This window comes from Mastacembelus armatus, chromosome 11 (genome assembly GCF_900324485.2).
Source record: "Mastacembelus armatus chromosome 11, fMasArm1.2, whole genome shotgun sequence".
NCBI classification, from domain to species: domain Eukaryota; kingdom Metazoa; phylum Chordata; class Actinopteri; order Synbranchiformes; family Mastacembelidae; genus Mastacembelus; species Mastacembelus armatus.
In genome coordinates, this window is record NC_046643.1 from 7184599 (window position 1) to 7212573 (window position 27975).

General features: G+C 41.2%; 1 protein-coding gene across 6 annotated transcripts; it reads left to right on the forward strand.

Annotated features, from left to right (window-relative positions):
• Nucleotides 1-27831, forward strand: fam49al (family with sequence similarity 49 member A, like). 6 transcript variants are annotated; one of them, XM_026299910.1, is made up of 14 exons: nt 1-316; nt 11889-11979; nt 15993-16072; nt 17198-17277; nt 20148-20269; nt 21339-21444; nt 24203-24274; nt 24352-24488; nt 24606-24683; nt 24971-25087; nt 25861-25940; nt 26312-26438; nt 27311-27381; nt 27494-27831. In XM_026299910.1, the coding sequence occupies exons 4-14, from the start codon at nt 17205-17207 to the stop codon at nt 27555-27557; spliced, it is 1047 nt and encodes a 348-aa protein (XP_026155695.1). In that variant the 5' UTR covers nt 1-316; nt 11889-11979; nt 15993-16072; nt 17198-17204; the 3' UTR covers nt 27558-27831. The 6 variants fall into 6 exon arrangements, with proteins under 6 accessions (XP_026155695.1, XP_026155694.1, XP_026155696.1 ...); XM_026299909.1 differs by lacking the exon at nt 15993-16072; XM_026299911.1 differs by lacking the exons at nt 1-316; nt 11889-11979 and adding an exon at nt 13136-13490.
• Nucleotides 27832-27975: the final 144 nt, after the last annotated feature.

Below are 27975 nucleotides of genomic sequence, written 5' to 3' on the forward strand. Positions count from 1 at the left end.
GGGAGGGCTGTGTGGCGTGAGGCAGTGCGTGCGCTCTGTGTTTAGGTGAATCCACATCCCTCTGGCTCACAAGGATAAAGGATCCTCACAGAGGAAGAGAGGGAAAGCAATACAGGGACTTTTTCCTCTTATTTTTCGCATTCTGTCTCTCATTCTTTCCTCTAGCCACCATCTCCCGCTGCCTGCATTTTGTCTCTTTTTGCCCTTTATCCTAGTCTTTTGTTCCCTGCATCCATCTCTGCTTCACCTCATTCCAGAAGGAACGAAGAAAGAGCAGAGTCAGAGGCATCATCCTCCCCTTCTGCATGCCCAGCCGGTAAGCTGAGCCAACACTTTTCTCCTCATTTTCTCTCACTCCATCAGTCCATGCGTTCAGCTCGGAGAGTAGGATTGGGCCGGACAGTCCCACCCTGCACCTAACAGAGAGCGAGTGAGCTGGTTAAAGAGGCTGAGCAGGAGAAGATGAAGGATGATGTGGGTTAGAGTCTAGATGGAGGCTGATGGTTGACTGGTGTTTGGTTTTAGAGGGGTTTTCAGATGAAGAATCATGTTAGTGCTTGTGGGTATATGGACTGGATGTAGAGGACTACTGCAGGTCAGTGAGGGAGCATTGAATTTGACCTGATCACATCAAATCCTGTGGGGCTGGTCAACTGGGGTTTGTTCTTTTTCACTGCAGTGCTTAGCCACAGTGGCACTGTCACTGCCACGGTCTCACACACACACATCAACAGGAATCCATCAGGAGTGCATGGCATCCATAGATGCTTGTGTGTATTATTGTGTCTATATATTTAGTCATAGGTGACATATTTGACCTAAAACCATGACTGCACATGCATCATATATCACACTGATGTACTGGAGTGCTCTGGGTATATTGCATGTCAAGCACACCTCCTCGCTCAGCTCTATCATCACACAGTAATTGTTGGCACTCAGATATATACATTGAGGTAGGTGTTTGAGGTGTGAGCGTGTGCGCTAGTCTCTGCAAACAGCCTGCTAAAAACAATAGCCCCAGATTGCAACGGTGATCAGAAGGGGTGGGTGCATGCAACTTGAGTGGAAAACAGGGAGGAGGGACAGAAAAACTGAATGGAGGGATGAATGAATGATGAATGAATGAGGGCTAAGGGCTTTTCAGGAGTTCTTTGAAATGCAAAAAAAAAAATTCAGGTGCACCAAACGGGGGCACATGAGGCTGTTAGGCAGCGGAGGGAGAGCAGAAAGGGTGAAGCTACCAACCGTGCTACCATGTGATTGCAGGTCTTCTTTGTGTGTGTGGGGGAGAGAGGATGAGAAAGAGATGCTATGGATGGAATGAAGAAATGCCCAAGTATGGTGTGTATTTAAATGTGTGAATGGATGGGCTGATTGGGGAAAGAGAATAGACAAGAGATGTGTCTAAAATTGGTCTTCATCTATCCCTCCAGTAATTTACTGACTGGTTATAATCCAGATGAGTACATTAACTGATGTCTTATTGCAATCTTGTCTTTCATGAGACACACACAATCAATGGGTAGTCACATTGTAGGTATCATTGTGTTACATTACAATATGAATTACACACAACACGCAGGCATGTGTACTGATGTTGAGTCAGATATACTCTTTCACATGATGAATGATATACAGGCTTTTGAAATGTTTCTATACCCATTTACATGTATGACGACACATTAGGCTGCACTGAAATAGTTAAGATGGTTTAATGTGTGTGTAGGTGTGTGTGTGCGTGTGTGTGTATAGGATTTTTTTTTGGTCTGAGATGTAATGGTGCCTGCTATGGTATTTACTCCGCTGTTGCTAGGACACTCCCTTTGAACATTTTAGCCGAGCCTCGTCATTGGTCTGCCACGATGATGCAAGATTCCCTCACCCCAGATCTTTCCTGGGCACCCATAGAAACATGCTCGTCTGCATTTCCTCCTCTCTCCTTCGCTGTCACTCTTTGTCTCACACCGCCTTCTCTTCTCTCTTTTTTTTGTCTGTCCGTCTGCATTTTCTGTCCACTTTCTAGAGTCATACCCTGTGCTCCATCATTGACTCATTAATTCATCCTTTCTCTCGATTTTTCATTTTATCCAAGTGCATCCAACCCATCTTCTTCAGCTTGGTACATTCTGTCACTTCTGTCAAAATGTTCACTGCGAAATGGTGCTGACAGCATGTGGCGGTGTCTTCCAGTGCTCCACAATCATTCTTCCCTGCTCTCATGCAAAGGATTAGTGCTCGGTGTGTCTCACAATGTCCCACTTCCTGCGACCATATGAGCTGCAATATATTACTAGGCTGTCTTGGCACATGTCAGGATTATTAAGTTTGACAAGGTGGAAGACAGGATTGGGGATTGGGTTGTTGGAGGAAACTCTATATGTTATTTCTACATCACCTTTTGTATTGTAATTTTTTCTGCTCAGCCATATGTATAATCAGTTTGATGCCTGGATCACAGAAATTCACAGAAACATCCCAAAGTTTACAGTGGCACATTATTTGGTTCACGCCTGAAAAACTGCTTTGTCACAACATTTTGACAGTGAAGATGCTAATAGTGCAGGTCCTTCCAATATATAAGGAAGGACAGGGGGACATCTGCAGTCGTGGCCTAATGGATAGGGAGTCTGACTTGTAACCCGAAAGTTGTGGGTTTGAGTCTCAGAATTGTCGGTGGGGTGAAGCGAATAGCCAGCACCCTATCCACCTTCAACCACCACGACTGAGGTGAGACCCTGCTCCCAGGGCAGCTGCAGCAATGGCTGCGCACGGTGTTCACTGCTGTGTGTGTGTGCACTTTGGGATGGGTTAAATGCAGAGCACAAATTCTGAGTACAGGTCACCATACTTGGCCACAAAAGTCACTTTCACTTTCTAATGATGCTGTGTGTTTAACACTAACAAGTTGGTTATTACTGCTGATTTTTCTATTTGTCACTTTCAAAGAAACGCTGTCATTATTAAGGCTGCTGAATAACATCTATGAAAAAGGCAGGTGAGTGACATGCACAATGACATGGAAATATGTGCTGCTACTGAAAAGTGTGATGGTTCATGCCTGAAAAACCGCTTTGTCACAACATTTTGACAGTGAAGATGCTAATAGGACAGCACAGAGACAATATATAAGGAAGGACATCTCCATGCAAGATTCTGTTAAACAAGTGTTAAATATCACCTGATTATTTAAATTGTTATTTAATCCCAAATCATCTTTGAACGTCCTTTACTTACTGGTCAATGCAGTGGAGTATTACTTTCTGTTGCTTATTTCACTCTTCACACAGACGTTTGTTATGAAGCTGAAACTAGCTGATTGACAAACATGCAGCATTCAGTCTTTTAATTAGAATAAGCACCACCCATATGTTTGCCCATGTGGCCCATCCGGTTTTCTCAAAATGCCTGACAATCCAGGTTTTATCTATATTTTTCTAATCTTGTTTACTGGCTGACCCATCTGTCCAGCAACAACATCTGTCACTCAAACATCTGTCACTTGAGCTCTCATGCTTGCTGTTGAGGTTTTGTTTTTGTGCTGGAGCTCAGAATATGGATCATACTAGTACAGAATCCAGGGCTGAGATAATTTAGGTATCTGAGATATGATCAGTCTCCTCCTGGTTATCTTGTGGTTTTTAATCCAGTACTGTCAGGAATGAGGTATTATTGTCTCAGAGCAGAGATGATCCTGTTAAAGAGGTACAGGATGGAGGTTGCAGGATCAGGGGAGGAGGTCCAGATCCAGGATCCAGGAGGTATCGTTCATCAGAGAAGAATATTGAGTACATACTATGTGGATCTTGGGTTTAGCACTGTGGGTTGTCATGTAACCTGCAGAAGCTCCAGAAAGTTGTCACTTTCAGTGAAAAAAAAAATTGTTTCGTATATTGGGCCTGTGACACAACAACATGACATTTATACATTTTTTTTATGGGCCAAACAAACAAGATATGACCTGTTAATTATTGTGCTTTCATGATGCTTGCTAATGGATATTATTACTTATGGAGGGAGACATTCTAGCTGTTTTCCCATCAGAAGATAAGTTGTAACAGAAAGTGAAATCCTCCATTGACAGAAATGATTCCTAAAGACTAGACACATAAAAATCTTCACTAACAAGTTTCTAATTGATGGATTCTTTCACTTAACACAAGTCATTGAGGCAACCCACTGCATCAGTGAGAAAATAGATTGAGAAAATTGCATTTAATTCTCTGTGTCAAGGGAACCAAGATTTGATAACTCTTCGATCATATGACCTAATGCTCAGTGCTGGATGGCACTTGTAGAAACCATTGAAAAGTTATGAGTGTCCAGTTGAGACTCTTTGAAATGTGGGATACTACATCTAATAAGACACAAGAATGGGCCACAGTGAATCCTCTCCTGCCCCTTGTGAGTTTATGTCTAATGGGATATGACTGGACTGCTCTAACTCTCTCTTTCTATAAGCAATGAAAGATGACAGGGTGAATTTCTGGATGTAATCAGATTACCCCAGATCTGCTCACTGAAGACATTAAACAGTATCATGGCCTGCTGTCTGTCGATCAGATCAATCACTGCCCCACTAACATCAATAAATAGCCCAAATGTCTGCCCTTTGGTCATATTTAAGATCAATATAACCAATTCGGACATAAGGTGAAGTCAACAGAGGTTGACAGGAGGCTATAGGGAGCAGAGCAGGAGGGGAGGAAGCAAGGCAGTATTGCAATTACTGTGTAACATGAGAAAAGGGAAAATTATCCTCTTAGCTATGGTATCTCAATCAAGGTTCCAGCTCTCCTAATAAGTTCTGCTGGATAATATAACAAGTGTTTGGTTACTGAGGTTCAAAGTAAATACACTTAAAGGAGAGAGCTACACTCTGCCGACCAGAGATGAATGGACTGGTTCATTTAGTTAAGGAGCCATGATGGTGAGTGAAAATATGCCACTGACAATATCTTAGCATTCCCAAAACCAAAACTGAGACATCAAAAATGCAATAAACTGACTGAACAATGTGTTTATCTGATCTAACCTAAGCTGCAGTCATTAACTAGCTTAATCTGAACTGTTATATTTCATAATTTCAACATAATGTTACGTCCAAAGCCAAAGACAAACTACATTATTGTCTATGGCTCCAACTCATGTTAGAAAAAGACCTGGGGACTGGGACATCTATTGTCTAGTATAACCTCCAGCATAATAGCCCTTAATGATACTAGAGTTTAGGCAAATATAAGTGGATCTGTCTTACACTTTATTGGATTTTGGGACATTGTCACTCTAGCAACACAAGGCAACATTATCTGAGATTACATCTGTCAAACACATTGATTCATCCTCATCCTCAAAGCCTTTGGGTTTGTAGCATTAAAATAGAGGCATATTGTTCATAAATACTTCATGCATATATGAAACTATGTTACTTATCCAAGTGCATTATTCTTGAGCTAAGCAAACAAATAGGGTTATGCAAAAAAAAATATCTGAACTTAATTTTTTTTTCCATGATCAGACTCTGTGGTAATATTAGGGGTACCTGGCATTCCCTGCAATACAAAAAACAATACTGTTCCTTTATTTCCATGTATGTTCCTCATGTCTGACTAGAACATATACAGTAGGTTATCATTTAGTTTGACATCCTGTATATGACCAACATATAAAAAACATTTAACACTTTTTACTTCAAGACAGCCCCAATAATTAGCTACTTATCCAAAATATGCAAATGGGTATTGTTGCCATTTGCCAGCTACAACTGAAAAGCCTATTGTTTCAGTAACCTATTGTTTCAGGAATGAAGATGACAAAATGATTTTGAGTAGTAAAGCAGCCACCGTTACCAGCGTATGCATGTGTTGCTGAAGAACAGAACTCTTGACAGGCTCAGTTACAGTAACCAAGCAGGTGTATGATCGATAACATATATCTTTGTATGTTGCTCTTTGTGTGTGTGTCTGTTCATGTGTGTGTGCCAGATCCTCCATGGGCACACTAGGATGCTTGGCAAGCATGCTTGCGTTCAGTGTTTGATCAGGCTTGTTAGACTGCACACACAGATGCTGTCTTTTTCTTTTTCTGTGCACAGTAACACACATGCATTGGCGCTAATTAGTTCAGCTGGAGTCAGTGAGGATTTATCTACTGCATATATCATTCTTTTTGCATCAAACAACAATGAAAGAAGAGGCGTGTAACTTAAAAATAAATCACCAAATAGAAATAAACTGCAATAACAGCCAAGATCTCAGACCTTCACACCAGGGATCTACCAAAGCATCCAAAATCAACACTTTTTAAGTTCATTCAGTTTCTTTTCTCTGAACCAGCTTGAGCCCATACACCTTACATCACAGCCAGTTCCCTTTATTTAGTGCTGCTGCTCCTCTCCTGCCCATCCCAGTGGGACAGGGAATTATATATAACTGCATCTTCTGCCATGTGAGACACACTGCAGCACAGTGTGATGGAGAGTCGCCTCTGTCAAGGACATACCGGCTCTTCCTGGTATGCACAGGGTGGACCACGCACAGAGCTGAATATAGATTCTAGGTCATGCTGGGGTTGGAGGTCAACCCCATTCATTCTGTCTCTGTTGACATATGCTGTGGCCGCAGCATTGAGACACATGCTGGTGTCCCAATTCTATACTACAGTAATAGTATACAGTGTGTGTCACATACAGACAAAGCAGACTTTGTAAACCTCGAGTTTTAGCTCATTCAAGTATTTTGTCTTTCAGATGGCTGTATATTTGCTTCAATCACCCAGGAGCAAAGGACATATCTTTCATGCAAATATGGAAGCTGTGATAATGGTTTATAGAAAGAGTTCACATAGTGAAGAAGTATACCTTCATCCAACTCACACAATTTAATTAAGAGTTGTTTAATTTATGAGGAGTTGTACAGGTGCCTTGACCTTGTCCATGCATGTCCATCCAAACTTTTGTCCATTTCTCTATGACTGTTTTCTAACTGTATTAGTGCGGTTACAAATGTCATCTTCCTGTGCCAATTAGCTCAGCTGTTTTTCTAACTGAAAGACAGATGTCAGCAAGCACAACACCAGACCTATTGGAACGGGTGAAAAATCAGAGATGTGGACAGTGAGTCAGAGGTGTTGCACAAGGCTATTTACTGTTTTGTTCTCCAGGGAGATCAGCCGATAAGTGCGCCCACGTAATCAGTCTGTGGTTTTGGAGTGACTGTTGCCAGTTTCAACTTTTGTTTTCCAAGATTGCTCTGGTGCTTTTTTACTAACCTATTCCTACTCAATGTTCTTTATTTCCTTTGTGCATTGTGATAAAACAGTTTGCAGCAACACAACAAGCATTTTAGACACATACTAAACTGCATGTCATATCCTTGTCTTTGTGCAATGTTTTCTGTCTCTATGTCTGAGTGAGGGAATTTAGATTTCTGCTGGCTACAGAAACCAAATGTACAATGGTGTCAACAAAGAGTGGCAGACGTGTACACAGGCAAAGATATAAGGAGGAAAGTGGAGACACACCAAACCAGGCAAACAGATGGTGAACGGAATGAAAGAGTGAAGGAGAGTTGAAGGAGTGAGGAGAATTACAAGACAGTGAGACGCCAGAGAGCTGAGTTCAAAATGTCTTTATGTACAGTTTTGTAGTTGTCCTTGTCGCTCACTCTGTGTTACACACTCGCACACAAACGCACACACAGGAATATGTTTAATTCAAATGAATTCATGCCAAACCAGCTCAGACCCATTCAATTCAATGTCAAGTGAATACACAACAATATCCACAATGACACAAACCGTGAGTGCATGTAAACCCCTAAAAGCCTACAACCCTCCCTTTGACAGAAGCTAATTGACATCCCACATCACAAATGAAGATAACAGGAGCTCACTGTTCGCCCATCCATCCTCTGACAGCTGAAGCACAAAAAAGAAAATTCCTTTAAAAACTGAAATCTAAGTCTGTCATTTTTCCAACTCTGCTTTGCCAAGGTTCAAAACGCCACAGAGCCAAACTGTAGCGTTCAATATTAATGGCTGTATTGACTATAAGGCATATACTAATGTCTGTGGTGATGAAAAGGAAAGAAAACAGATAACTGAATTATATTACCAACAATCTTTCACATTTGACACTACCAAACAGGGCACTGTATAACAACGCAAACACACTTAATGGATATACTGTAAACCTTCACAATATCTACACAATATAGACAGGGGTCTGTTTTTATCCACCCCTGAGTAAAGAAGCCATTAAATTCCTCAGGCGCCGCCACATTTCGTTCTTTCACTTAAAAAAAAAGATCACATTGAAGCTTGTTACACAATAGAAATAGTGAAGCTATTAAACATGCCATACCATCTCTCTCTCTCTGTCATTTCCCTGGCTGTCTCTCACTCTATCCTCCCTCTTTCTTTGTCAGCCTGGCGGCACAGAATCACAATGCTCATTTGCAATCGCCCTTTCATGAGGCACCAGGCGCTACTCTGGACTCAGATTCAGCCGCTGTGTATGTGTGTGTAAATGTGTGCATGTACAAGAGAAGGGGGAGGGGTGATGCTGGAGAATCGCAACCTCCTCCTCCCATTTCCATCTCTTTTGCTCTGCGCCGCTCCATCCTTCGCTCTCACGTTCAGTAACGTTCTGCTTTAATTCTCCTTCCCTCTTCACCCCAGTGATGGATGGCAGAGTCAGTGTGTATGTTGTTGTTTAGTATCTATGTAACTAAAAGTGTGTGCATGAGTGGGCCAGAGGCAAACTGGCTGTAGCACTGGCGGTCAGTGTTTAGTGATGGTCTGGCACCACCACCTCCCATTTCACTCCACAAACTGGTTCTTTGTCATCATTTCTATGCCTTTATCCCGTTTCTTTTATCCTATCGTTTCTGAATCTTCATTACTTTCCCTATTATTTCATATCCTCCTCTCCTTTACTATTCTCTGTTATCCTCTCCAATCTCGTCTTTCTAACTCGTTCCCAATGTCCTTTTTCTCCTCTCCTAGCCCTTTTTATTCTTTCCTACACTTTCCCTCTTTTTATTTCCTATCCTTTACTCAAAAACCCCTTTTTTCTCTCATTTCTTCTTTCCTGTTCTCTATTTTTTCCTTTCCCTCTTATTCCTCTCATACTGACCTGCATTATTTGATTGCAACCCATGTTCTTCTAATCTCCCACCAGTATTACTTACAGCAATGTTTATTCTCCCTTAGATACAATTTACAATATATATTTGATCTCCAAACAAAATGATAGATTAACAGAGGTTTGCTGGATGTTTCACTTACTCCAGTCTCCTGCACACATCTCAATCTTCATGGAGAATATCCTGATAACAAAAGAGGAAAAGAGAGGAGGAGGTTATAAAAAGGACAGGAAAAGAGGAAGAGGTCCAAAGGGTGTGCAGTAAGAAGATGAGTCAATGAACGGCCACATAAAAGAGGGTCTTGGAGTGAACAGGGGATGGAAAGAGCGGTGGGTCGAGAGAGTGGGTGAAAGGTTGGGAAAAATGTAAAAAAGAGAGGGAGTGAAAGACGGAATAATCACCAGTGTCCTTTTTTTGCAGGTGCTCAGCTAATTTGTGATCTCTGGCTTTCATCTGTTTATTTCCTCAGACCCTGTGACTTCTGAAACAAATACCAACAATGAAGTCACTGAAAAAGCAGCTACATTTAAAGACTGTCCCCTTCAGTTACTAGACTTACAGTGACTGCTCTCTGGAAACTGTAGAGCCGTCTCATTTGATCAGTACAACACTGATTTATGATGGGACTCATCAAGTGGACGTATATAAAAGTCATATACTGAATGTAATAATACTAATATAAATAGTAATATAAATAGTAATACAAAAGTCTTTTTGGAACATGACTGACTGGTTTTAACTATAAATAAAAATATTAACATTGTAGTCACACAGACCTGTGACAAAATAAAGGAAAAGGTTGATGACTTAGGCCTTTAAAGCCGTGTACATTCAACAGCTATGAGAGATTGTAGCGATGTGTTAGGAGTGATATACATTACATTATATATATATATATATATATGTGTGTGTGTGTGTGTGTGTGTGTGTGTGCAGTACTGACAAAGCAAACAGGTGGCATAGCGCTCAAATGGCAAACTTGAGCAATTAACTAATTGGTAGAATTTAAAATAGTAATCCATCTAAATGTGCAGTCAGGGCCCTGAAGCTACAGTAAAATTAGATACCTGCTCTCAATTTGATTTTTATAAAACCATTAATAGTTGTGACAACAGCTGTAAGGAGCTATTTGGTTCAGAACATGAGAAAATGTAGGAGGGCCAATCTAAAGTCAGACTCAAATAGAAAGAGACATCTCACACAAACAATGTGTTTACTTGGTTTACTCTTTATACTGTGCCAGTACTAACTACTTATGTCTCAGTCACTATGTCTGGTGAAATGGTTGACCTTTGCCCCTTCACAGACAGGTCAATTAGCATTATACAATTTGAAGAGCTCATTTTTTTTAAGGGGAAGAACATAGAAAAATGAAAATTCATGGTCTAGTTTTCAACCCCAACTAGTAAAAGGTCAATATTTTAGGGTCCCACACAATCAAGAAATTAAGCAAAGTATACCTCATCCATCCATCTATTCAATCTACCTGATTGATAACACAGAACAGTACCCAACTAAGCGTTGCCATGAGAATAAGAGACTGGGTTTCCCTGGCAACTATTCTTCAAAGGCCCTCGCCTCGCTCCTGTCTGCACTCTCTCCTGATGAGATTCAATGATGTAAGGGCAGCAGCAGTAGTGTTAATACTTACACCAGTCAGTGGGTAAAACAATGCTGGCACAATGAATAAGATAAGCTTAACAAGCTTAGTTTGTTATCGAAATATAAAAATGGAAGGGAAAGAACTACCTTTTAGGGTCTTAGATTAGACTCATTTAGCTTTTGGAAGGGTAATGCTGATAATTTTGGATTAAAGCTATACATCTCTTTGTTTCTGAGCAAAATCAATAGCCTCACACTATTTATAACAATTGGCTCATGCTAACGTAACATATTTACAGTGACTTATCACCACACTGCAATTCCTCTCCGTGCTGCAAAGCTTCATACATTAGCTTGTTTGAGCTTGTTGTTTTGGTTTATTGGAAACTAAAAACAACTGCTTTAGTTAAGTCTTTACTCTTTTGTTCTCTGTAGCCAGTCGCAGTTTATTTTAGAGTCAATGTTTTACTGACATTCATAACTGGGCCAGTGTTCATCTTGGCACCTAAACATGATTTAATTCTTGTCTTTTCAAGAAAGTATATATTAGTTTCAGTCAGCTTCTATTCTGTTGATTAATGATAGCTTTAGTGAACAAGAACTAAATAGGTTATGGTCCAATTTTCTTCATTTTTATCCTGCACTTTAAATGTTTTGCTCTGCGCCTGTTGCCATCTTTGTTACTGTGGTTATAGGTGTTGTTTTATCGCGAGGTTTGTGGGAAAATTAGGTATTTGTTTACTGCTCATCTTTTGCACAAACTGGAGTCACTCACATTTTGATTAACAAAGCATTCACTGGGTTTAGTTTGGGATATATTTAGTTTGATCTATCTATCTATCTATCTATCTATCTATCTATCTATCTATCTATCTATCTATCTATCTATCTATCTATCTATCTATCTATCTATCTATCTATCTATCTACTGTATCTATCTATCTACTGTATCTATCTATCTATCTATCTATCTGTCTTTGGGGTTATTTTTGGCGTTTTTTTTCCCTTGCTGACTTCTGTATCTCTAAATCAAAATCAAAATGTCTAGCTTACCGCCTGTGTGAACACTACACTGCACATGATGTTGAATTTTAAGTTCATTTCTCTTTCTCCCTGTCTATCTGTCTGTCTCTCTGTCAGGTGGTGGGTGCTGATGCTGTAACTACTGTGTGGAGCTGACAAGCCCTGGTTGATGCATTGAAGTGTTTCAGAGGGAAAAACACAAGCGAAGGTAGGAATGCAAATTGAGGTGTGGAAAAAAGTGGAGAAAAAGTGAGAAAAAAACCCAAACTGAAACATAAGGGCACAGCAGAGAAGCACAGTGTGGGTGACGGATGGACAGTTTAGTAGTGAGGAAAGTGATGGATAGGGAAGAAGGATGAGAGCTGAGCGCATGTAGTTGCTGCATGCTTTGTCTACAGTACAACTGAATAGGATTGATTCATGTACCAGTGAAAACTCAGTCAGCCAGTGTGCGACAGAAAGAGACCATTGTGGTCTGAGGCACATTTAAACAGACACAGACGGATAAAGGGAATTAAGATGGTATTATTTGTGAGTTAATAGAGGTTAGACTTTGCAAAGACAAGCAGTGTGTTTCTGTGCTCACTAAATCCACACTGATGAAGCTCCTGGGCTGTAACAGCAGGAATCTTTCAGTGGGAGCTCAAAGGAGACTGGGAGGCCTCACTCTGCTGCTTGGCTTCCAGTCTGGACCAGGTTTGCTTTTCATTCACCATGTGGGCGCCGAGCTGTCTTTCTTAAGACTTGAGGAGCTCCTCAACTCTGTTTCTCTTGCTGGACTACAGATGAGAGTTGTGCAGTTGCATAAGTGAAGCACTTTGCTCCACTTTCACGCTGGCTGGCTACAGACATTATGCGTGTTTGCATGCAACAGAAACTGCAACCAGTGGCCACCAAACACACTTCCTACTTCACCAAATGCCTTGTCTTAGTGATCAAACCACTGGCCAGTGATAAACTCAATGGCTTTTATGTAAAGTATGTTATAGATACCAGTCTACAAATTTACAAAAAGCAAACATGCATTTGTGATGCCTGACTGCCATTTTCATTATGCCACTTGGATTTGTCTGCACCTAAGGGCCACCAGTGAGACTGAATGGCACCATGACAGAGATGTGCTGTGACAAGACAAGGCCAGTGCATCCAAGAGAGTGCAGTTGAATGGTGAAATACAGAAGTGGGGCGGAGAGAAAAGCTGGAGGGGATGTTTTTGAGGAACCCGTTCTGACGTCAGAAACAAAAAGAGAGAAGGCAATTACTCTATTTGCGTATGAGTTGAAAAGATACAGAACCCCATCAGGGCAATACACCCAGAGGGAGAAAAAAAAATTGAAACAATTTAAGACCTAAACGAAGATGATCATATAATACTGTGTGCATTTTATACCAACAACCTCACCCAGCAGAGTATCGTTTCTTACAAAAAAAGCTTTAAAAAAAAACATCTAGCACACACAGCAAATAGAGAAAACCACAGGCCTTTAAATAGATAACTGAAAAAGAGAAGTGTGAATTGGACAGAGAGACAGAGGGAGAAAGAGCGAGAACAGAAGTTTACATCAGCTCTAAAAAAACAGAGTGGCAACTGGTGCTACAGTGGGACTCCAGTCTTTGCTCATAGCTGGGCTGACCTGGAATTTACTCACAGCAGCGATTTCACAAAGCAGAGAGGACGAAGACAGGAGGAAGACAACACGACGGTAGAAGAAACTAAGGGTAAGAAGAGAGAGGTGTGAGAAGCTGCTGGTTAGTTTGTGGATTTCCTGGTTTTAGGTTTCTATTAACTGTGTCTTCATGTTTAACGTTCTGTATATGTTCATAAAGGCTGGTTGCTGTTCAAGTAGTAAAGACTGATGCATAAGTCCAGCGCTGTAAGCAACCGATCCAGTGTGCGAGCAAGCTGGATGCTTCCCCCCCCCCCACATCTTCTGCTGAGACGTGCAGACAATATCACCAGGCCAACAGTATCCTGGCAACCATCAGCCGAGCTCTGCTCTCGGGATGGACCACATGCTGCTCCAGACACAGTATATCTGCGTTAAAGTGGGTGTGTGTGTGTGTGTGTGTGTGTGTGCTGCCGGTGTGTGGCAACCTTTAACACACACCTATTCATATGTCAGAAAGCTTTCATTGCTTCATAGTCATGCTCATATGAGTCTCAGCTTGACTTCGCCTTTGCAGTCACCTTGTCAGGCTGAAGATATGAATCTGTTATTCATATATTCATAGTTGACATCGGTGTGTGTCTCGGAGCAGGTGGCCTAAAAGTCAGGAGGGGCAGGGTGTGTTTTACTTGTTTGGACTGTGATGCTTGTGGGGTATAGGAGTGACTCAGCAAACAGCCTCTTTCTTAGCCTCCCAGACGATTTTTGTAGACATTGCAGACATGTAGTACAGTAGACATCATCTAAAACTGGAGAATGTCAGCAAGCTGTGTCAGCGACTGGAGAGTGTAACTCTATTCCTCATCTATCTCTACCTCAGTGCTGCATTGCAACGCCCATTATTGCTGAGCAGCTGAGTAACAGTAAAAAGACTGGGTTTTTTTTCTTTTTTTGGTGGCAACTCGTAAGCATGCTAATACTGCCGATAAATCACTCTTGCAGGGGGAAGCTGATAGGTCTCTGCTGTGTGCTAACATAGCATATAAACACAGAGGGTATGGCAGAGGAAGTGAAACTTGGCAGCTGTCTTCCTTCTGCTAATGAAGTCCCTCTATGATAGAGACGGGGGGAGGAGACAATTTAAGGAGGGGGGCTTTCATACTTGCACAGCTGAGAATCATTTGTGAATATTGGATTCTTCTTGGTTTTTGTGTGTACTGCATGTGTTTTATTCACACACACATGAGGCTCCTCTACCTTTTTGATCTCTGATATACTGAATCATCAGGTTGTTGAAATCATCTTATTCTGTACTGTCTAAAAGTTTGTATGTCCTAAATCAGCTTCTTTTAGCTCATTATCAAAGATGTACGATGCTTGCACTAAGTGAAATATTTAAACTCAAGACACAAAGTTTTTAAGGCTGCACCACATCACTAAATTGAATTACTGTGGATAGTTTTTGCATCATTTCATACACCGTTCTCCAAATCTGTGTCCGACTCTTTGTGACCCCACAAAGAGGGTTAGCAACAGTGCTAACCACCAAGCCACCATGCTGCCACTTGGAAACTTTGGGATCTTTTTAAACAAAAGTTCTGTGAGTTTGAACAATATGCAGGAGCAGTTCAACACTGTATTGATACAACTAATATCAAGTCCTGTTTTTAATATATTCAGTATTCTCAATAAAATCAGATCACCATGGCATTTCAATAAAAAAATTAAACACTGTAACCATTAAGAACAGTCCTTCTTTCAACTTCAGTTATTTAAAATTTGCATATTAATGTTACATATATTTCAGAAATAATAGCTGTCCTCTGTGAGACATTTTTTTTAAATGAAAAGTATTTGTATCAGTGATGATACAATAGATGATTGGTATAAGGTTGTGTAGGGGGCTTTAGTAATATTAGTGGTTATTTGATAGAAACCAGATTCTGTGGTATGTGTCATTCCTAGTTTTTGAGTATTTTGAGTAGTTTTCCAGTATTTGAGTCCACAACATGAGTTTGCTGTGACCCATGTGGGATCTAAGATGCTGACACCAGTGTTGTGTGTTGTTTTGTATGGCGCTGTATATGACCGTATGAGCATGTAGACCTGTACATCCTGTCTGTCTGACCTTCAGGAAAATCTAATAACTCTTGTGTCATTCAGTTTTATAAAGCACTGGCATCTTTGGGTATGAAGTAAGAGCTTGTCATAATGTATCTATAGACTGCTGTACATGAAGCACATTAGAAAAAGCAGCCTGTACAAAGCAGGCTTTTATTAGGTTACTATAGTAATGTAAATAGATTAAAACCACTACTCAGCTCTAGTGACTCCAATGAGTGAGCGTAACGATTCGGTGCTGGATCTAGGCCCCCTCTAATCAAATACAGCATACGCCGTGTATGAGAGGCCATTTATGACTGGAGCGTCCGGACATATTGTTTAGACAGAAGGATGGAGGAAGAAGGAAAGAAGACATAATTAGACAAGTGCAGATGGGTAAAAAACTAAAACAGTCACAACCTGCGGTGTTCTCCATGTGCATGTTGTGTATTTTCATGCGGGTTGCCAGGTTCTGTGTACTGTATGCATTTTGTTGTTTCCTCCCGTCCAGGTCGCCAGCCATGGGGAACCTCATTAAGGTCCTTGGCAAGGATTTAGAGAACTGTCCACATTTTTTCCTGGACTTTGAAAGTAAGTGAGCGCCGGGGTATGTGCACATGTCTGTGTGCTTGAAATGTGAGTGCACGTATGTGTGTGAAGCAGAGGTGTTCAGGTGGACGTTGGCGGGGTGAGGTCAGGGGAGGTGTATTTGGATGTGAGCAGCTGAGTTGTTGATGGTGTGAGGGCGTGTTGTTGTGGGTGTGGTTTGTCATCAGATGCTCTCTAGTCCCACTCGGTGATTTATGGTACTAAAGGGTGTTATAGTCAAGGATGCTATAAATATATGGTGCATAGGTAATGACAGCGAAGCAAACAAGCGTCAAAGCAAGTTTTCAGTTTAGCTGTTGCCTTTGACACAGTGCTGCCCTCAAATATCAGTACCCACAAGAATCAGATAAAAATCTTACCTGAGAATGAATAAAGTACATTGAAACAAAAAAACAAAACAACTCAAAGACAAAACCTATAATAAAAATATACAAATGCTCCATTTTGTTACAGTTTTACAGTTTTTGATAACAGTCACAGAAACCTACCTCTTTTTTTTTCAGCTTTCCTGCTCCAGTTTTAAGGCGTTCTTATTATTATTAAGTTATCACCTGTACACAAATGGAGACATGCAGATTAAATGGAGCTTGTGTAGTTTTATTCTAGGTTTATTTTTGAGTTAAATTATTTTTTCTCTCTTATTTGAATTTTTCTTTATTTGATACACTGAAAATTAAAATAAATTATAGTATAATAATTTTTTTTGGTTCCAGTTATTTCCATTCTCTCTCTTATGCTCAGTTCCTATTGTAACACGATTGTCACACATAATTTGAATTTGATTTTCTCTCCTCTGTTTCCAGTCACATTCTCAGTAACATTAATGTCACTGGATAATGACTGAAGTGAGCTCTAGATAACCATATAAGGGTGGGATTATAGACGCTCTGTGTCTGTGTTGCCATGCTTCACCCAGGACATACTTCCGCCCATTCCAACAACCCCCTCTCATCCGGTCCCCAACCCCGACACCTTCACCTCTCACGTGCCACACACACACACACACACACACACATCCAGCTCACTCATACGTACACATGTACATGCGCACAACCCCGACACCCATCCCCTCATCACCCACAGACTTCTCCCCTCTCTCTGTTCCAGGGGGCTCATGGGGAACCTCCTGAAAGTGCTGGCTTGCGCCGAACTTGAGCATGGCCCAATAGTTTTCCTTGACTTTGAACGTGAGACCATCCGCTTCTTATTTTTTTGAGTTATCCCTTTCTCTACGTTGCCTTTACTCCCCCTCACCCCATTCCACTGATCTTTGCTGACCATTGTGACACGTTTATCCTTATTCACCATTTCTTCTCTCCTCAGCTCTTCTCATCCTTTTCTTTATCTTTTGGTTTCTGCTCCAGGGACTGACATTTGAAAGTCATTTGGCTTCATTCTAAAGCGTCTTATTCACACATGCCACATCTTATTAGACACAGACAGATGCACAATGGCATGCTGATGCTGTAGCAAAATGACAACAATAACGCTTTGATCCCAGCTCCTGAGCTACAGAAACTGAAGAGAAATGAACAGTGAATGTCAGTTCTGTGTGGGTCTCTGTTACTTGGGGATGATGATGGCTGACAACAGGTCCATCATCATCCCTCTACCTCCTCATCTCCTCATCCCCTGTTGTGTGACCTATTGTGTGTCTGACCAGTCTGTGAGTGTGTGTATGTGTGTGTGTGTGTGTGTGTGTGTGTGTGTGTGTGTGTGTACACAGCAGTAACTAATGTGTGTAAGAGTGAGACTGAAAAAGAGAAAGTGAAAGAAAGAATGTGAAAGAGGCTGGTGAGTAAAACCACCTCTGTACCCCCCTTCTCATTTACCCTGAATTCTTAACTTTGTACCATGAAAACATCCATCTTAGCAAGCCATTAATTCTCACTACTCACTGTTAAACCATGCAGTGGGTTCTGCAACAAGCAAATATGTTTTTCCAGAGTAATTAACAAGAAGCATGCAGACGGCTCTGTGCGGCTGTGCCCTGAGCAGAATGCTAACGTCAGCAGCTGAAGTGCTCAGAGTGAACAGTGCTGAGATTTAGCAGATATAATATTCACCATCTCAGTTTAATGTGCTAACAGAGCAGGCTAACATTTTCTAATTAGCACCAAAGACAGCTATGCTGCTAGCGTGATTAAAATATTGCTGACTGGCAGAAAACAACACTGCAGATTTTAGGGCTGATTGTGAGACTAAATGAGTCGTTAAGATGGAGATATTTTACTGTGTGTCCCAACATATCCAGCCACTTTCCCCCTTTACCAGCTGGCTTCCTCCTCCTCCTTTACTGACTCTATGTTACAGTTGGAGTGGGAGAGCTCACCACAGGCAAGTGACATCAGCTGTCAAATAGGCTGAATTCCCTCTTCGTTTGTTATGTCTGTGATTCATTTTACTTTAAAACCAAGTGGAATGAGTCAGACTGAGGCACGGCAGCTTTGGACACTTCCTCCTCCTCCTCCTCAGGCACCGCTGTATCATCTGTGAGCTCTCCTTCCCAACCCAGAGACACAGTCACCTCTGTCACACAGAGCAGCAGTTTGGTTTAAACTCATGAAATGGTTTTTGGTTGATTTAGGATTCCTTAGAGTGTCTTACAGTAATATTTTTACATTGTGGAAGACGCCCTGTGATGGACTGGTGACCTGTCCAGGGTGTACCCTTGCCTTTCACCCAAAGACAGCTGGGATAGGATCCAGCTGATCATATTCATATTTTATATACAAACCTGCTAATGATCATCTAAATCATCTTATTCAACAAGAAGCAAATAATACATTTAATGCCAGGAGTGCACTATATGCATTGCTCATCTAATTATCTAGTAAAGAAAATGTGTTGTTGTTTCAACAATGCAGGGGCACATTAGTGAGAGGCCGTACTAATAAAACAGCAATGCTTGTTGTGCTTATTATGGCAGCCAGTGTGCAGGTAGGATAGCAAATATTCCATGATAACTATTTCTCGGCAGGGAGGCAATGCCTCAGGGTGCAGAAATAATCAGTGGTGCTACCGCATGTTGAGAGATGCCTGGGCACACTCCCACTCTCATTTTATACCTGAGTCACACATCCGAGATGAATAGCTTAAAAAAAAAAAAAAAGTAACCAAAGACAAAGATGACTCAAGATGATACATCCTAAATTGTATCCCTAAAACAATTAATTTCTCCTGTATGCATGCAGCATGGCACGCTGGCAAACAAAGCACAACTATCACTGGGAAATGCCCTGTAGCAAAACACTTTATAAGTACAGTATGTTCACTGTGTGTTTGAAACAGAGAACAGGAAAGAGTGAGCATGCCCAGAGGTTGTCTTTCCTGCTGCATGCTTGTTTTTACATTTCCCACAATTAAACCTCAAGGGCATAAAAAAAATGTCTCTACCCATTCAAAGAGGTGGAAGTGGAAACAGAAAGTGAGAAAAAGCTGGATGTGACTATAACAACATTTTGATGGGACAAATTACACCTATCCAGCCTTTCTAAATCCCTGCTGAATGGACTGTAGATGATTACAATTCAAGAGTCAGACTCGTTGCACAAGTGGTGCATTTAAGCACTGAAAAGCATCAAAATGTTCAGCTGTCAACTATGACATTCTCATCCAACTGATTCCCTGAAGTGAAACAGACAAATCATCTGCTGGTTCTTGTTATCAAACCTCACTGTGTGACAGAGCATGGCTTGCAGGTCTCTTGTTATAATTAATACAGTGAATTTACTGGCCAGATTTTGACCTTAGATATATATGAATGTTCACTGACACAATAAAATTCTATCATTTCCTCTTGCTTTTATTGCAGTCATATAGTGACTGATGAGCTAATCATCCTTATCTGGCCTTCTAGGATATCATCTTTTCAGCACTTCCTCATCACTAACTTCCTTATCTTCTCTCATTCTCATGACTCCTCACGCCACATCGCTCTTTTCTGCCACCTTCCCCTAATATTTTCATTCCTACCCACACCTTACATATTTTCACTTCCCTCTCCCTCTCCTCCCCTTTGCCTCCTTGTTTTGCCCTATCCATCCTCCCCTCCCAGATGCCCAGCCCACGGAGGCAGAGACAGCCGTGTGGAACCAGGTCAGCGCTGTGCTGGAGGAGGCTCATGGGATCCTAGCCGAGCTGCAGTCCTATAATGGCGCGGGCCAGGAGATACGAGAAGTGAGCACAAAGCAGCCGATAAGTGCTGAACATCAATATACCGGCGAGCCACAACACAGTGTGGAAAACTAACACTTGTGTGTGATTCATGTGGCCTGCTGGGGTGAAATCCTGACACGTAGAGCACCGTGCAGTACGCACTAACTATAGGCACAGACAGCAATGTGTGAAAGTATTTATTCAAACAAACATTTCATGCAATATGTTGTTTTTGGTGGCAGAGTCGTTATAGAGGCATAAATATCACCCGCTAGAAAGCTGGTACACCGAACCTGATGGACACCAGCCACAATAAAGTGTGTTCACATTCAGCTTCTTCTCCACACCTTTATGCAAACCACCTTTCTCTGCAATAAAAATGCTGAATCCTTTCCTCTTTTTGTTTCCTAACCTTAGGGACTCGGAAGCATTTCTTAAGAACAGCCACTTAGCAGCACCAGCTAACTATAATTCACCCAGCTTTGTTTTTGGTGATCTACACACTTGCTGTTCATGTCAGTGTTAAAACTCAGTTGCCGTGGAGGCCAGCTCTGACATAAAGGCATATTTTATTTCACATAGCTCATTACTCTGTGTGTCACACTCATGCTGTTGCTCTGGCTGGCTATAGTTTGATTTAACTAAATTCATCCTGCTGCTTTAATACTCACCAGCAAATGTGTATTAATCCACACCTGAAAATAGTCCCCAGCAAATGCACTTTTTAAAAGACATATATCCTTCCATCAGCCATCTCCCTTTGTTGTGCAGGTGCCTGAAAGATTGGATTATCGAACTATGTCTTTTAAGATACTACACCAAATACAATTATATGCCATTAACTGGATGTTGTGCATCATAAATCTAGTTTCTTGAACTATATTAGATTTTGCTGGTGAATGGCATTCAGTAAGACTCTGAAAATTCGAGTTTTGCTGACCTGAAATCACTGGTATGTAAGTAGTATCTAAGTTGCAAGCTAAAATGTTTTACTAAAGTGAAAAATTGCCTTAAGGAAGTGAGGACTGAAGAGATGGGGAGGTTTTTAAATCGTTTTTTGGAAAGTACCATCTGTATTTCTTGCCTGCAGGCCATCCAGAACCCAGGTGACCTCGCTCTTCAGGAGAAGGCCTGGAACGCAGTCTGCCCACTGGTGGCCAAGCTGAAGAGGTTCTACGAGTTCTCTCTCAGACTGGGTGAGCATGGGTGTTATACAGAGTCTACAGTGTAATTTCAGGTGGTGTATCACCTTCAGTGGTTCAATAAGAGCTGAAATTGTAGCTGCAAGCACCTTTAGCCTAAATTTAGAGATAGTCTTGGTTTTCAGCCAGTTAATTACTGAAGTAGCAAGGCCTTCAATAAAGAGTGCATTATTTCACCTTAGTAGCAGAAAATGTGTGGGTGTAGAGTCAGAGGAAGGGCAGAAGATTACATGCAATGTAACAGCAGCAGATGAAGTGAAGGGTTCACACAGGAAGGGACCAAGTCACTCTCATGTATCTGTGGTACAGCTATGATAAGCTTTTGTTGCATTTACACAAAGCTGTAAAGTCCCACATTTTATGACAGATGTGTGTGTGAAATTACTTTTTTAGGGTTTTTACTTAGCACTTGTAGTCCATACGTACAGGATTGCAGACTAGTTCAAAACCTGCCTCACGGGGTACACCCGTGACAACACTTGTCTGTGTTTTATCTGTAGCTATTCGACAGCTACATGATGACGTGCACTGTATGTGACAGACACTAAGTGTTAACACCTTGTGTTCTTGACAAATACATTTAAAAGAATCACATCTTAATTATAGCACAGTAAACACATTGTTCCACTGAACCTTAAATAAGACAAGTTCATTATTAAAGAATGAACGGGCCATTACAAGCAACGATGAGAAGCTCATCTTGGACTTTTAGACCCACTCAGTGCTGCCATGTCCCTCCATTGTGATTTTACATGCAGCACACCATTCCTTAACACACACACACACACACACACATACACACTCTCTGATGTCCTCTCACTCATCTCTGCAGCATCCTGACCTAGCAGCCAGGCAGCGTTGCTACGGAAACAGCAGTATGTGGTCGTCCAGCACTGAGAGAGACAGTAGCGAGAGAGAAGTGTGAGGAGAGAAATAGAGTTCAGCTACCGCCTCTGCTCTGCCTTCCAATAATACTTCGATCTCATGTACATTGTGTTCTCAGCTTACCATACAACGAGGGCTAACTAATAATTGATGCTAATGTATCAGCACTAATGTATCTATAAAATACAGTACAACAGATGTCTTGTCAACCTCCTGATCAGATCTTAATGACTAGAATTGTAAAAACTAGAACAGCCTTCCCATTTTTGCCCACAGCAGCACCTTTTTTGATTTATGTATCTAATCAAATCAACATAATAAATGTAATAGATCCTATGCAAACTATCTCTCTCCAAACTATAATCTCAGGAATCAGTGCTCTGGATAGGGACCATGTGCTCTGTGCTAACAGCAGGAGGGAGCGTGGGGTTTCTGCCCAGGCCCTTTAGATGAAACACTTCAGTGCTGTATTTATAGAAGGCCCTTATGCATTTTTAATGTAGAGGAAGGGATGGTGCCTCATGAGACTTCACTTCTGAGGCATTACTACTAGATGCAACCTCTGCGGTCCGGCACTGGTGTCTGATTTGTTAGAGGCAGCAAAGTAGTCAAAAAGCTGAGGTTCACTAGTCTACATTATGTGACACAGGGGATATGGATGGTCACTGATGCATTAGCCACAAGGCTGCTCAAGCTGTATGATCAGACACAGTGTGATCTCTGTGGAGAGCCATCGAGTGCATATGTTCACTGTCTTGTGAATGCTCTTAATGTCCTCCCCAGTGTGTCATAACTTGACTAGTCTACAACCATGCTAGCAGCACTACGAGACAGGTATTGTACTAAACAATGTGTAAGAGCATGAGACTGATGGAGAAAGAACGATCGTGAAAGACGTTGGCAATGAAACCACCTCTGTTCCCTCTTTTCTCATTTCCCCGGTCATTTAATTCTGAACTCCGCATTGTGAAATGTCCATCTCAACAAGTCATTCATACAGTTTAACATGTTCACCACCCTTTTAGCATACTCACAATTGATAGTAAGTACTAAAATGTATAACTGAAGCTGATGGAAATGTCATTAGATTTACAGGAATGAGATGGTCATAAACCAAAGTATTGCACACACTGAACCTTGGATCTGATAATGGTGCTAAAAAAAAGTTATTCCATCGATTTTACTAAGGGGAAAAGGGAGCTGTATGGAAACCAGTTTTGGGTCAAAAGACACCTGCTAGGATAATACATGCAACACACTGCTTGTGGCCAACTTGCATTGTGGGTAATGTAGGTGCCAGGTTATCACTAGAAAGAATGATGTATGTAACTAAAAGGCTGTTATCTCTGGTTCTGCTGCATCCTTTATGATTTGTTTTTTTGTCATGACTGACAACTAGAGTAGTGCCATGCTAACCTGATGCATTACTCTTTTAAAGGATCCTCATATTTATTAGAATGAACCTGTGACACATAATTGTGCCATATTTTATGACAATCTGTTCAGTAGTTGTCGAGATATTTGGATATCTGGACAAACACTATCCCAGGAGCTACGAGCTATGCATTTATGACTAATTGAAGAAATTACTCTCCTGTTTCTCTGATGCTATGTTTCTGGTCACTTCAAATGTTAAATCCTAGCCTGAAGGGTCCTGTCTGAGCACATGGACCCTGTGTTTAGGGGGGATCCAAAGATCTGCCTAAGGCCAGATCCTGCTGTGCTTTAAAAACACAGGTTCTGTTTCTAAAAACCCAACAGGTATCCACTGAGATCCAGTGGGGAGGTGACAGAATTCAAGTGAAATGATTTGATCTGTTTGCACCAGTTAAAATCCTGCTGCTGCTGTGGCATTTTGTTTTTCAAGCTGCCGACATGAAAGAGACGTCAGATCCAGGCCAGATTAGAGAGAATTACAGCGGGCTGAACATGAGTACGAGTATGAAAACAGTATGACATGCAGATTCCAGCTTGAGAAGATGAATTTCTAATGTCTAAGTGTGTGTGTGCTTGCAGAGAATGCCCTGCGCAGCCTGCTGGAGGCACTGACAAGCCCGCCATACGCTCCCATGCAGCACCTGGAGAGAGAGCAGGCTCTGGCCAAACAGTTTGCTGAGATCCTTCATTTTACGCTCAGCTTTGATGAACTAAAGGTGAAAGGAATGATTTTTACTCCATAGACAGCCCTCACAGGGTGATCTTTACTGTAAAATGGTGTATGTTTTTACAGACTTGAGGAAACATAAATCACCTCTTTTATCACCATGCAGATGACAAATCCAGCCATTCAGAATGACTTCAGCTACTACAGGAGGACCATCAGCAGGAACAGGCTGAACAACCAGCAGGTGAGGCCTTGGAGACATGATCTGGCTCAGGCTGTTTATGTTGTATACATGATCAGACCGAACCAGTATGGTTTCACTTTCTCTGTTCAATCATTCATGACTCAAGTGGAGGTGTTCCTTTCCTCCTAACAACACAAGAGATGTACAATCAATATTTCATTCGAGTTACACAAATTAGAAGCAGGACTGGCTCCACCACTACACATTTTACCAACAGGATGACATGATAATTGGACTGTGTGTAGCTTTTTTTAAGGATCTGATTTCCTTTTTGTACTGGCAAACAGCTGGAGGCAGAGAACGAGGTTAACAATGAGATGGCCAATCGGATGTCTCTGTTCTACGCCGAAGCAACACCCATGCTGAAGACTTTGAGTAACGCCACCACTAAGTTTGTTTCGGAGGTACATTATGGACTTTTACAAAGTCAGCTCCATACATACCTAAGTCAAGTCTTTGTTACCCCGCTGTAGTTTTAAATACTGCAAGTAAAACAAAAGTCACAGCTGTTGGGTAATTTAATTTACTGCATTGGATCTTACTTTTATGCTCATCCTACATTTTGTGTGAAAAATAGTAATTTGTAAGGTAACAAGCTGTAATGGGGTAAAAAAGTACACTATCATAGTACAAGTACTTGATTTGTACTTAAGTGCAGTATATGACTAAATACAATTACAGGACTGACCAATAGCAGCATGATCGTTTACTACACATAGTCCAGCCCTCGTCAGAGTACATGCAGACTAGAGGAAACAGTTTAACATTCATGCAGCAATTAGCAATAAATTACTAGCAATAATTAATCTTTTACTGAGCATTACTCTGGGTCCTCATACACAGTATGATTAGTGCTCAGTCAGAAGTGTATTTAAGCTGAAGGACAGCAGTTGTTCACACCTTTGACATCTCAGTGCGTTTTGGTGGAACAGACATTTGAGAATAACTTTGAGATTCATCCAAAATTTAGAGGACATCTTGGTCATGATTACATTTTAGCAAAGCTGCTTTCCTCTGCTCACACTTTTACTAAACTCTGGGGATGAACTCTGTCTCCCCCTTATGGTAGAACATTTTGTCCAGTCACTGCAAAACTGCTGTACAGAGAAATGTAGTAGTGCCTTTTTCCATCTTTTATATAGATGTTATCTATGAACGTTGACTTTTGTCTTTTCAGAATAAAACTCTGCCCATAGAGGACACCACAGACTGTCTGAGCACCATGGCCTGTGTGTGTCGTGTCATGCTGGAGACTCCGTGAGTAATCTCAACATTTTGATTTCACTCCATCGTCTCTTCTCTCTGAAGGTCAGAAGCCTAAATTTTGATTAACACACCCTATGAAAATGAACACAAAAGAAGCCTTCTTGAGTCTGAGCCACTAATTCAATCACCTGATTCACAAAATCAGTGAATAAAGAGACAATCTCTGCCTTTCACGCTGAGTTCAAAACATTTCATCTTTTTTACTGAATGTCTTTGGGCGAAGAAAAACGTCACCAGCAACTTGTCAGTGCCGTTGTCTGTCATTTCGAGGTCACCCTGACTCTATGACCCATCTTGTTCTCAGCTTTGAATTTAACAGTTTCCTTGCTTTTGCTTTTCTGTTACTCATGTCTTTGTCCCAGGGAGTACCGCTGTCGGTTCACAAACACAGACACCATGCTGTTCTGTATGAGGGTGATGGTGGGTGTCATCATCCTCTATGATCATGTTCACCCTGTTGGAGCTTTCGCAAAGACCTCCAAAATCGATGTGAGTACATGCAAACAATCAGTGTTTAAAGTGCGTGCACACACACGCACACACACACACACACACGTTTCTTCAGGTTCTTAATCCTAAGAACTGTACCAACACTCCCTTCAAAATGAATATTTTATTACATTTCTATCAAACTTAGATCATACATGCTGTTTCAGAGAGGCTACCTGTTTACCTCAGTGACATTAAGATTTGAAGGGCACAGGTTTTTTTTTTACTTCCATTAACAAAACTCAAAGATAGACTATAAATAACTGGCATAAAATGTTGGCAATCCTGAGCCACGACCTAAAATATCACTGTTGCCTTGATATTGATTTAATGGTCTGTCCCAGTGGGGCAAGATCTACAAAAGGGTCCCAAGATAAATCTCAGAAGTCACAAGATAAGAGAGAAAAAAAATTCTGCCACACAAAGTCATGTGGGTTTGTTTTTTTTCTGCCTTATTCATTTTAGCTTCTTTTTTGTAAAAATAAGTCTACAGAACTACTACTGCTCAAATTCACTGTCATGTTACTGAGAGGCTCACATACTTTTTCCAACCTACGCTGTAATATTTGTTGTTAAAAACGGGAAAAAATAAACTAAGTAAGACTTCATCTAATAAAGCAAACTGAAAAGGGAAAAAAAAGCTGCTGAAGTCACAGGCAACAGTTACAAACCACAAAGGTTAAGAACCACAGGTCTAACCTTATAAAGACAAGTGTGCTTATGTATGGTACATATTCAACATCAGTAAAACAGGTCACATTCATAAAAGTGTATGTTTGAGTTAGTGTGGCTTCAGCAGCAGCAAGCAGGAGCTGAGGTGATCTGAGGCTGCTGACCTTTCTCTGACAACGTGTTGTGTCTGTCCCGGGCAGATGAAGGGCTGCATCAAGGTGCTGAAAGAGCAACCATCCAACAGTGTGGAGGGACTCCTGAACGCACTGAGGTGTGTACGAACCTGTGTGCTTGTGCCAGGGGAACAGAAATGCAAACGTATTGTGCATATTGAGGAGTGAAAGCCTTCTGACTTCAATGCTCTTTGTCACGTTCTTCTTCAGGTATACAACACGGCATCTAAACGATGACAGCACCTCCAAACAAATCAGAGCCCTCCTGCAATGAAAAGAAGAGGAGAGCGGCAGAGGGAGGGAGGAAGAAAGGAGTGCACTTGGAGGATGAGGAAACAAACGCCAATGGATGATAAACCTGTTTGTTTACAACGAACAAAGAAAACCATCTCCAGGTTAACAGCAACCTGACGATATTATGAAGAGGAAAATAATTATATATATTGTCAGCTGTCCATCATTCTGTCTCTCATTTTGTAAAGTAAGAAAAGAGAAAAAAAAAAGCCAGAAAAGAAAATATAGATATATAATAAACAAGTGAAACACAAGCAGCAGATGAAAAATAGGTAGGATTAAAGATGAAGCTATATTGGAAAATTTAAGTTCAGAACTGAAGCAACTGAATATGTATTTAAAAAAGAAAGGGTTCATGTTCCAGCAGTCGTCTGACAAGTATTTTTGCACACACTTTG